Below are 13,110 nucleotides of genomic sequence, written 5' to 3'. Positions count from 1 at the left end.
CACTACTACACTCCTTTGCTTGCTGACTTTTCATATCTTCATTTGGACACCCCCTTTATTTAATTTCTCCAAGTCTTTTGGGTTTCTAATACCATGATGGTAATGGACCCCATTCCTAAGTCAAAATATGATTAAAGTTCATGAAATTAGTATTGTTTCACTATATGATGTCAGCCAAAAGTGCCCTTCTCAACACCCGCAATGTGCCCAGTAATGACTCCTTCTGCAACTCGTACAGAGTTGCATGTATTGGTACCATATCGTAATGTGATTGTAGACTCTTATTTATAAGACCTGTTGCTCCTCCTCCTATCTGAATTGAGTGTCTTTCTTCCACATTGCTCTAGTTTCTCCTTGCTAATCCTGATATTTTATGACTTTGTGTCTTCCTGTATGCAGGACACTGTAGTCAATCGGTGTGGTGATTTCAATGATCAATGCCACTTTTGTCTTCTTTTCCTGGAGCACTATATCTGGTTTTCTAGCATCTGTCTTTTGAACTGTTGGCAATGGATGATCCCATGTGATGTAAACTTCATAATTTTCTATGATGCTTTGTGGCTCATGTTTCCAGTGTTTTTCAACCACTTCAATATCATAATGTTTGCACAATCCCCAGTGCAAGATTCTCACCACATTATTATGCCTTTCAGTACACAGTCCTCCTGCCATTACTAGGTTGCAACCAGCAATGAGGTGTGCAACTGTTTCCAATTCTGTTTTACAAAACCTACATTTGTCTGTTTCTCCAACATGTTAAATGCACTTTGTAAAATAGCATGTATGTAGCCCACTGTCTTGTGCCGCCAATATTAACCTTTCATCGCTTAGTTTGAATTTGCCTCTCCTTAACCATTCCTGTGTTTGTTCCTGATCAACATGAGGTTCTTCCAAAAGTTTTCTATACTTGCAATTATATTTATGCATTTTCCACATTTCTTGCCTTCTCATCTGGTCCTTCCCTTTATATTCTTTCTTTTGTTTTTTGGCACATTCAGTTGCTGCCTGTTTTTTTATCCGCTTGTGGTTTGATTTCCATTCTGGCTTGATGCCGATATGCTTCAGCTAGCCTAAGCAGGGAAGTCATCTTGTATTTATTCTCCTCATCTTTCAGAACTTTCACTATGTTTGGGTCCAGTGAGGTCAGCAGATATGTTGTGGAGTCCCCATGATTGAAATCTGTACATGTAATCCATTTCAGGAGGCCAATCCCTCCTTCAGAATGGGGAATATATAATCTTGGTATGCACTGATTTTATAAATAATTTAGGGAGCATGAAGCATCCTTCTTGTTTTCCTATCTAATCTATCCAACCCCATTTGGGACCAATCAATCACTCCAAAACTGTAAGTTAGGACAGGAAGCTTGGATTTTGTTCCTAGATGTCAATGCTGTTTTCAGGATTACTTTAAGTATTCTGAAGTACTCCTTACTAAGTTTTATTCACATTTGTTCATGTTTTATTCTTGATCCTTCACCAGTTCCCAAATATTTATACACTCCTTCTTACTCAAGTTCTTTTATATCACAGTCTTGTCCCAAACTGAAGTTTTCTTGGTGATGCAGTTTTCCTGCTTTAAAGGTTGCTTTTGCACATTTATCAAGACCAAATGACATTCTTATATTATCTGAAAAAGGTTTGACAACTTGTAGTTGTGCTTTCAGTTGCTCATCTTATGAGCTATACAGTTTCAAATCATCGACAAAGAGAAGATGAAAAGTCTTTGCAGTTTGTTGTTTTTTAGAAGCCAAATTTTAGCCATGGCCTAAGCTGTTAAGTAGACAGCTTAATGGGTTAAGGGCAAGACAGAATAGCAACAGTGACAGAGAGTCACCCTGGAATATCCCCCTTTGGATTTTTATCCCTGGAATAATAACTTGTCTTTTATCATGGCTTAATTACAAAGTGGTCTGCCACTGTTTCATGGTCACTGTATTGTAATCGATCAGTATAGGGAGTATATTATTCATTTTTAAGCACTCTTTTACCCTTGAATGTGGGATACTATCAAAGTATTTTTCTTTCCTCTAACTTACCTCTTAATCTTCTTTGTATATCGTGTCTAGAAATTCAATCCAGGCCGTACTTAAATTCTTCCCCTTTTTACAGTTCTCCACTATGACTTTATTTAACAACAAAGGATCCTTTGTTCCATATGACTTTCTTTTATTACCCTATTGTTCTGTTGCCATGATTGAGTTTTCTTCTAAATGACTATAAACTCTGTCGGCATCAATTCCATTGTACCGTTTATACGTTGTCAGAAGGCACATTATTGGTCTATAATTTTTAGGGTAGCATGCAGGTTCACCATTAAGTAGGATTATTGTTTTTCCTGTTGTTAGCCAGGTTGGTGTCTGTTCGGGTTGTGCATATAAATAATTCTTACTTATGGCTAAATCCTCTTGCAAAGATGTTAATACTTTTCACCAGACATTAGGTACTATATCTGGGCCTGGGGTTTTTCAGTTTGAGGCTTTTCTTAACTTAGTTTCAGTCTCTCTTGCTGTTATTTCTTCCCATTTCATATCCTGTACCTTTAAACTTCTTATTCTTTCATGTACTTCTTCTATCCATGTAGCATCTTTATTATGTTCCACGAGATCTTCACAGATACTTCTCCAAAATGTATCGATTTCTTCTTTCTTCTTATTTTTGAGGTTTCTACGCTGTCATTTTTTCCAGTCCTTGCACCAGTGCACCTACCAGAATTGGACATTTTTTTATCATGGATCTTGTTCACCCAGCTATCTTTTTTTAGTTTTTGACCTACTTCTGTCCATGATATATGCTATATAAATACAATCTATATATCAGTGCCACCTTGGTGAAATTTTGTGAAAAAACAGGGTCCACCTCTTGAAGGTACTCACCAGGACTTGAGGATGAATTCAATTTCAGCACTACTACTCTCCTTTGCTTGCTGACTTTTCATCTCTCTATTTGGACCCCCCCCTTTACATTATGAATAAATATATGGTAAATTAATTATTTTCTTAAACTAGCAATATGATTGAACACAGATGGCTCAAAACTCTTTGGTCCATATTAATTAATTAATTAATTAATTAATTAATTGATGTATTTATTTATTTACAGTTTTTTTCCAGGATAGACGAAGGAGCCCGTTTTCAATGGAGTCCCGGGGAGAAAAGCTCCAAGGAGATTAAACAAATGAAATAAAGCAACAATACAGCAAACCAACAAAACATTTGTAGTATACAAAGTAATAGAAGATATATTAATATCAGATTTAAGAGAGAAATCAGAGTATGTACATATATTTACATGGTCTACAATAGTGATTTCTGGATTAAATTCGCAAAAGGAGTGACAGTGAAAGAAGGATGGAATAGCGCAATTAATACGAGGAATGTGTGTGTGATGTAATAGAAGGAGGTCAGGAGGGATGGTGTAGGAGGATAGGAGGAATGTGTGTGTGATGTAATAGAAGGAGGTCAGAAGGAATGGTGTAGGAGGAGATTAGGTTGGAGGGTATACAGTGAAGAGATGAGATATAAGAACTAGAGAAGAGGGGTAGGTGGGGGTGTGAGGAAGTAGTGGATAAGGGTTAGGATATGAGGAATAGAGAAGAGAGGTAGATAGGCTATAGACAACTAGAGGAGAGTCACGAGGGATGGGAGCAGGAGCATTCCCAGAGGGATGAGAGGTGGGAGTGGAGCAAGGTTTTGAAGGTGGAGTGGTTGTTGGTGGTACAAATATGAGGAGGGAGGGAGGCTCATCATGTTTCATTCACTATTAAGAAATATAAAATAAGGATTGTAGTTTTAGGAAAAAAAAATGTTAACTAAACAAATGTATTAAGAACAATAGTTAAATGTGCTTGATAATGTAAAGAATATGCATATATGAGAAAGGCTATGTAACATAATGAATAATTTTTCTTGTCAAAAGTAATAATGATGTTACAACCTGAGCATTTTTTTTTTTAAGGAATCTCTATGTATGACGCATATTATCAGCAAAAATTACATAGTGATAAAACATTAGCTATTATGTTTATGTATTTACTGCCAAGTATGTCCCATTTGCTAGACTTTGGCCTATATAGGGCTTAAACTGTTTTTACTTTATGTATATTATGAATAAATGTATGGTAAATTAAGGTCAGAGTCTAAATAAAGAGGCAATTTTAGATGCAGACATTTAGTGTAACCGTATCAGAAGTATCATGAAATAAAGCAGAAGACTTGTGACTATCCAAACACAGATACCTACTAAATAATCGAATGGTTGAACCCATATCATTGACAATTCAGTCTGTTGAACTGTTCTGAGATCACATGACATTAAGATCAGGAAATTTGCTGTTTTCCACACTGTACTGCAACCTCAGAGTTGATATACATAATATGCAGGGGGTGTGGGGGTGCAGTGGTGCTTGCACCCTGCAAAAACAGTTTTTGTGGTGTATGTTGGTGTTGTCTTTGTTTTTAGTTTGTTTCAATGGACTAAATTGTTGATGATGTGGGTTTGACCATATGATGTTCAACAATTTGTCTGTTTGATTAATTGGAAGGTATCTTCCAAACATAAACGGTTTTGAAAGTAGAACAAAATATGATAAATAAAGCAGTATCGAGTCTATGTATGAACTGAAATGAAGAGCAAAAAACATAGCATGTATGCTACTGAGAAGATAGGTGGAGGATAGCTGAAATGATCAAGTTGACTATATGAATATAAAGCTCAAAGGAGTTCTAACTTAAATATCTATTTAGATATATAAAGATATACATATAGATGATATATAATGGTAGATGGGCATATATGAACATATATGATAGAGATGGTGAAAACAGTATATGGCTTAGAAACAGCACATACAGTATATATGTTTTCATTAGAGACAATATAGGTTGTTTATGTGCTGTAAATAAACTGAGGGAAAATCGGAATAACATAATTTTGTAAAGAAGTAACAGGAGCTACTTGGATCCAACCACACCTAGCTGTATTTTCAAGCTTTTTCACAACCTTTTCAACTAATGATTCCTAAACAAAAATCATGACTAAAGGAAGATATTCAGTCTCACTGTTTTAGTTTGCTTTTTTTCTGCATCCTTTCAAGATACTTTAAGGGGCCATGACTTCACTGTAGTAACTCTGGAGGAAATGAGCAAAGTAACCCAGGGGATTTGGGGGGTACTTGTCTCCAAGAAACCTTGGAGTTAGAGGAACTCTGAGATCATTTTAAAGATTTTTTCCAACAATGCTATTTTTGTCCTTTAAAGAAAGAAATACGTTTTGTACAAGGCTTAATGTTAGAAGTTAGCAAAATATCAGGTTATATTAAACTGAGAGGACAAATACATGGGTACATAAATCACAGTTGCAATAGTACCTGTCTCCCAACATTCACCCCCCCCAAAAAAAAAATATTCACTTTCTTTGTATCACCCTGATGTTACATTGTGAAAAAGTGAAGGCATAAATGTCCTCAGTCACTGTATATATATATATATATATATATATATATATATATATATATATATATATATATATATATATATATATATATATATATATATATATATATATATATATATATATATATATATATACCTCCTGTAATACAGCCCCATTGGATATATGCAAATGACCCCTTAAGGACATCAAGTGTTTCAGCCATGGCTTCTTAATGTCCATGACATTTTTAACTGTTTTTCTTTTCGCGTCTTTGTGGATACATTCTGGCCAATAAAGCCAAATGCCACTAGCTGTGGATATGCATGTTTTGGCATACTTATGACCTTGCCAACACAACATAAGTGGACTGTTTGGGTATACTTTACAAATACAGAGTCTTTACACACAACTGATGTCCATAATCATTAAGGTGCCTGCAGTCTACTTATGTTGTGCTCTTAGGTTATTACTTGGAAAAAAAGTTTATCCAAACAGTGCTTCTGTAGAGGGAAAACCCCTCCTTTCGCTCCCATGAGAGTCTGGTATACACAGATGTAGACACACACACACCCACACACAAACACACACACACACACACACACACACACACACACACACACACACACACACACACACACACACACACACACACACGCACACACACACACACACACACACACACACACACACACACACACACACACACACACACACACACACACACACACACACACACACACACACACACACACACTGATCCTGCTAATCAAGGTCCATCAGAAGGTGCATTGATTTTTCCATCATGCAAACACATACTTATGCTGCCCATTACAAGGTAAGTTTATCCCAAGATGTGCATATATAAGCGTGCGCACACACACACACACACACACACACACACACACACACACACACACACACACACACACACACACACACACACACACAACACACACACTCAAAGTATGTGCTTTTCTACAGGCAAATTGTAAGAATACCAATTTAGCTGCAGCATATCTTTGGGGTATTGGGGAAATAAGTATGATAATATGGATAAATCATCTGTATAGAAGGAGCTGCACCAAAGAAATAAACCAGAGCCAAGCATTATATGATTCAGTGCTGTTCATTGTGTCATTTCTTCAATGCTCAGTTGCTTTCACTTGTCTTACTCAGACTACCAAAGATAGACACTTTTCATATATAATGCTGATGTTTGATTGTGATAGGAAATGAAAGAAATTATGTCCTGCATGTTACTGTTACAAACAGTGCAACATTCCCCAAATCCACATACAAGCATAAGTCATTGCCATTCTAATTCTTCACTGATTTCAGCAAAATCCATATATTATGTGGTACAGTAGATTAGTAACTGTTTTCAATCAGTTATAAAATAATAGAAAAGGTAATCTAGTTTTATCCACAAGCCTCCTTACCCATCAGTTACAGAAACTTTATTGACTGTGCGCACCTCAGATTTCTGATTGTGGCACGTTTGGTTCATTTACACATGCAGTAATCACAGTAAAGTATTATGTCTTACTTCATACAAATGCATGCTAGATCTGAAGCATTAGATGAGTGACTGTTTAAAATAGGTAAAGGACAAGAGGATCAATTATTTGTATCCACATACATCTTAAACCTCCATCCAGTAGTTCTTGTCACGTTGTTTACCATGTCATTTTTCAAATATTAGACTGAGATATGACATAATGGTTATTTAATGTGTTTCATGTTTGCTTATCACAATCAACAGCCTCACAGTTAGGTATTTCAAGGATTTCATGCAAATCATATCATTCCTTTAGTGCCAGAATAATTGGCAAACTATCACTGTTAGTCATTTTCTTCCACAGGCAGTCCTAATAATTGCAGCCACTTTGTTGTCTATGTGTATCTCAGCTGTCCTACTCCTTTACCAATAAAATATAATTAAATTAAATAAACTGGCCAAACATGTATACTGCGAACCTGCTTCCCCATACTTCTCAACCTCTTAGATAAGAAGTCAGTGATAAGACCAAAAATATTATGTTATAAAGGCCAAAAAAACAGAGTATTTTAAATCATGGTCTTATATACTTAGAAAGTAGAAAGATCAGTTTTTGCATCAGCATGCATTTTTCTTAATAATATAAAATTTGAAACTCAAATAGATGCCATTATTTATTGACTGCAATCCTCAGGGATTTGCCATGAAAAAATAATGAGGACTAAATCAAAAATGTGTGGGAAATGCAGGGCTATTTCACAAAATCAAGAAGAGTTGAGAAGTCATAGCTGTGTTTAGTAATTTGCTAATATTCCTTCTGTCCCACAAACTGTAGATTGGTAAATAACTGTTGATATGCACAACACCTTCTAATCATCTGCTAATACTCCTCTGTCAGATTGTTTTGTAAACCTGTCATTAAAATGGATTCAATTTACTTGTTGACTTATTTAGTTCATGAACCCATGATAGATTTTGTCAAAGGCATTTTTGTCCTTTGGGAGAATGACCACTCTTTTTGACAGGATTCTGTGTATTGCTTTCCATGTGTCTGCTGTTTAGCTGGTAAGTCTGCAGTTTCTTGATTTTTTCCTTTTGCAGTGACTTACCATACAAGTGATCATGCAGTCATTAGGTACCTCCACCTTCATCTATTGAATACCCCCACCAAAGCAACTACCTGTACATTGACCACATTCTGAAGACTGCGGAAGACAGTGCATCTGTTTTTTTGTTCCTCATCTTCCACCAGGGATTCAACATCTGCTCGCTCTCACTCTGTGTCCTCTCCCTCTCTCTCTCTCTCTCTTTATATTTATATATATATATATATATATATATATATATATATATATTTATATATTTATTTATTTATTTATTTATATAGGTTTACCATCAAAATGTCTATCGCACATCATCGACATGACTAAAGCAAACTCCGAACTGTGACTGTTGAAAATGTCAAACACCGATATTCTGAACTGCACTTGTTTTCAGGTGTGGAGTGACATTCGATGTTTTTGTGACATTCTGAGAAATAGTCATTATAGATTTCAGATATAAAAGTCAACAATATGCATATTTGACAATAGGCAAAAGACATTTTGATGGTAAACCTCTCTCTCTCTCTCTCTCTCTATATATATATATATATATATATATATATATATATCTACACAATTTATTTATTTATTTATTTATTTATTTATTTATATTTGTTTACCTGGAAAGTCTGACTGAGCCAGAAGCCCATTTTCAGCGGAGGCCCGGGGAGAAAAGCTCCACAGAAATATAAGCAATGTACAATAATTAGATAGTACAATAGTATACATACAGTAAAATGCAGAATACACTTCATCTAGTTAGTCTATACAAAGTAGTATTCAATACAATTTTCTAGTAGACACAGGTTCAAAAAGAAAAAAAAAACACAAGCATTTTCAGTGAAGATTTCTGTGAGGAAAAAAAAGTTAGTAGTGTGTACATATTAAATAATAGTTATGAACAAATGATATTTCCTTTAAATTTATTTTTGAGTAGTAATAAACACTGCGGAGAGGGAGTAGACAGTATGGTGACAGAGTTATATATATCTTGTCAGTCAGGTTTGGCGCAGGAGCAATGCCAGTTCTTGGATAGATGTTTAAATAGTTGCTGTTTGAAACTGGTAGATTCCAATGTGTTTTGGAGAACGTGGGGTACAGAGCTCCATAATTTGGCTATTTCATTTGAGAATAGGTCTCTCTCTCTCTCTCTCTCTGTATATATATATATATATATATATATATATATATATATATATATATATATATATATATATCCCCTGTGGTCTTCACCATGTTCATAACTCTTTTCTTTACATCCATCACTCATAGTATGGAACCGACCCCTTAGTTTTCTTGTTAGAAAGGGAAGCAAAGTATTCATTCAATTCCTCTCCTTTTCACAGTCTCCCAGAACCTCTCTCTCTTGTCTTTATTCAGACAGGCCAGGTCTGTCCACTTTTCCTTCTTTCTCCTACACTCCTAAAATGTCTTTGTTCCTCCTCTTTACTTCATTCTGACAACTCTTTGTGTTTTGATACCATACCCTCCCCTTTACCCATCAGATTACCTCCTTTTACTGTACTCCCATCACCTCTCTCTCAGGTCTTGAATGTGTCATCCTTAAACTATTATTATTCTTTTCTCAGTTCAGTTACAAGACAATGCATCAACCAATAGGAATTAGCTGCAGTAGTGGTGCCATTATGCTGTGCAGCCATCAGTTGTAAGCACCGACGTTCTTTTCCTTGTATATCACCAGTACAGCAAGAGACAAACAATGCAAATAAAAAAAATGTAGTTACGTTCATAATTATCACATTTTCTTTTCCTGAAAATGCATTACATAGAAAGTATTAAAAAATGGTTTATTATTTCAAGAACTGCACTGAGGAAGAATAATCTAACATTGTTAACAGTGAGCTTATGCTGTGGTGCCACCAGCAAACATTGGAATTTCAAACAGTATGTTGCAAAATATATTTAAATGGATGCATATTTCTTAAAGACAAAAGTGTTAACATCCTTTTTGTTTTCTGGTAGGATTCCTTTGTGATTTCATTGTTCTCTTTCTTAAATTCCTTGGATGGAGGCTATGTTACAGTCATTGATATACTGTCTTTATGAAGAACAAACATTTGCCTGCTTCTCACAGATCCACTGGTACTTGTCATTGCATCTGACATCACCCCATTTGCCATCTTCAGGTCTCATAATGCCACAGTCTTCATCTGTTTTAGAACTATGTTTAAAATTGTCAGGTTCATTATCAAAAAAATACCTGTGTAAACAAAGACAAAATAAATTGTTTGTCAAGAGCCATGACATAAAAGTATCATTTAAATGATTTATTTAGTTGTAATTATATTATTAACATTACTTCAGTGTAAAGTTACATGTTCCCTAACCGGTTAGTTGCATATAGATTTTATTTCTGCTTACACTATTTATCTATTTATAATTGTACTATACAATATAAACTCCTAGTAAGATCAAATATACAAACACATAATGTTTTAGTTGATATGCTGAGTCCAAAGAATCCACCTAAATGATTGGAACTAGATATCTTGAAGTAGACAGACCTGTTAGGAGGAAATACAACCCATCCTTGCACAATGAACATGCACATGTTTATAATTAGCTTTGACAATAGCTGAAATAATTTCAGTATCAGTGAACACTGATCTCCAGTATTGGTTTCCATGACAACAACCAAGCAAAAAAATATATATTTTTAATGTTATTATACTTGTAATGAATACCAAATAGCTTGGATATTTCCTTAAGGAAAGTATTTGCTCAAGCAATAGGTAATTGTCTGCTGGATTTACTAAGTACGTGATACTACTGGCCATGACCCCTTCCACACACAGGACAGTGTAAGTTGCCAACCCACCAGGCAACCAAGGTTCAACTTAATTTCTTGAGACATAGCTACTAAAAACTGCACTAAGCAAAATTTGACTGAAGCACTTACATACTGAGCAATTGATAACATAATCTAAGATGATCTAAAACCTAGGATATGCAGACACTGCAAAGTCATATCAAGAAAACCATTTATGTAAACTTTTTGATGTGTGGGTCTCTTATGAAGTGAAATTTTTAAGACAGTTGATGGAGTGCTGGAAGACCTATGCTTTCATGTAATGTTTTCCCGTTTAACGGCTTACTTTGCTTGCTGACCTGGTTGTAATTGTTATCATTATTTAAGAGCTAAGTGGCGCTATGTTTCATTGACTTGTTCCATGTGTCATGATGTACATGCCCTCATAAGAGTACATTCAAACTTTCAATATGCCTTTTCCTTTACCTCATAGCCTTTGTCTCTGTGCTATTTTCCTTGTATTTCAAAGTTTATTTTTTTATGCTAACTTCTCAAATATTTTCTCTTTGCCCCCCTGTAATATTTCCTTTCCTCTCTATCCTATCTCTGCACTTACAGATTTCCTACACCTATTTCTAACTCTCATTTTGATTTAGTTATTGTTGTAGGCATATGCTATATGAGCTTACTAATTTGAATTGCCATGTCAGCAGTAGTGAATTGTGTGAAGTATCCCTGCTCATAGAAAGAACCTTACAAGACTGCAGCAATTACATTAATCTAACATGGCTGCAGAGTATTAGCGGCCAGTGTGCAAGGCAAGTATTAAATGTTATGATTACTGAAAAACTGTGGTGGTGGTGCTGCGGTAGCGTTGTCACCTCACAGTAAGTCCCGTTCAATTCTCAGCTAAAGTTTCTTCTGTGTGGAGACATCCGTGAATGGGCGTACCTTCGTTGAAGGTTGTGCGTCAGAGCTGGCAACTCGGCACGTAAAAATCTACTGCCAATCATTAGTGGACTGGAGTTCCACTGTGGTGACCCCTAACTAGGAAAAGCCGAAAGACACAACAACAACAACAACATTACTGAAAAGCTACTTGATGTACTACAACATCTGGTTATTTGTATATGCCTCTACCCACAACACCAATGGTCCCTTTCACTTCAGAATCTCATTGTTACATAGTTATTTAAGATGTTATGTATAAATACTATGGAATTCATTCAAATGTATTTGAAAAAATTGAGTAGAATCTCATTGCAAAAGATTAAGTGTAATTTTGTATTATCTACTCTCTTTTGCCTTGTACCATACAGAGCCCTGTCTCAAAACTTCGTGAAGACACTGTAATGGGAACATACTCAGAAGTCTCCATCAACTGAGTCTCTTATTACTCAGTAAACTGCAACCACCTCTTTTATTTATTTGCAGTTATTTTATCAGGATAGTCCATTGGGCCTAGAAGAACTCATTTTCAATAGAGTCCTGGGGAGGAAAGCTCCAAAAACAAAACAATAATTACAACAAAATTACAATAGATGCTTTTGCAATAGTAAATACAAAAGTATTAGTATGAAATTGCATTTAAACATACACTATCTAAAGGAAAAATGACAATCAAAGTTTAGGTTATATTTGTTGCAGATAAAATATTTCATTTACGGAGACAACTTCTGAGATAAAAAGTATCAGTATTGTAAGTCAAGAGTAGGTTTTTGCAGCACATTGCTGCATGTTATGTGCACAAAATTTAGGAGCTCTTCCAGACCTTTAAGGTGCAGCTTTTGGACAATTTCTTTTACAGTAAAACTCTAAATTTTACACACACACCATTTTTAACTCTTGCTGGCTGCATCTCTCATCAGCTGATCAGACTATTTGGCTCTCAGTGAAGCTGCAGTATTAGGTTCATAGGTAAGTACTGTCTATCTGCCCGAGGGCATCTATAAGCCTAGCCAGAATGTGTTGGCTTTTACTGCCCCCTTAGATTAGTTCCCTGTGCCTCTGTCCAGCAGAGCCATTAGTTCCCTGTGCCTCTGTAGAGCTGTGTCTGCAGTGATCCCTGGGGTAAATTTTCTGTTTCCCTTCTACTCATCAAGGTTTCTCTTGAAGAGTGTTAGTGAGGGGCTCTGCCTAATGTAGATTGGAATCCTGTTCCAAAGCATGGGAAGTCTCTGGGACAGGAATATATCCCTCCAGCATGTCCTATTTATCATTGTGGTGAGGTTTGGATCCCTAGAGCATGTGGCTCTTGGGGATTTGTTTTTTTAGTTGGAGCATGTTCATCAATTCTGGATTGGACAT

General features: G+C 35.7%; 1 protein-coding gene across 2 annotated transcripts in view; it reads right to left on the bottom strand.

Annotated features, from left to right (window-relative positions):
• Positions 1 to 8,939: 8,939 nt before the first annotated feature.
• The window catches only part of LOC122808669 (CD209 antigen-like protein E), a 645,076-nt gene continuing 640,905 nt past the window's right edge, over positions 8,940 to 13,110 (bottom strand). For both annotated transcript variants that reach the window (XM_044079647.1, XM_044079646.1), the window contains one exon: positions 8,940 to 10,254. In XM_044079647.1, coding sequence (XP_043935582.1) covers positions 10,095 to 10,254 — 160 coding nt within the window. In that variant the 3' untranslated portion in view covers positions 8,940 to 10,094. The remainder of the gene's footprint in view (positions 10,255 to 13,110) is intronic.

Source organism: Protopterus annectens, chromosome 8.part0 (assembly GCF_019279795.1).
Source record: "Protopterus annectens isolate FY-2018-M chromosome 8.part0, PAN1.0, whole genome shotgun sequence".
Taxonomy (NCBI): Eukaryota; Metazoa; Chordata; order Ceratodontiformes; family Protopteridae; genus Protopterus; species Protopterus annectens.
This window is presented reverse-complemented; position numbering and strand designations above follow the sequence as displayed.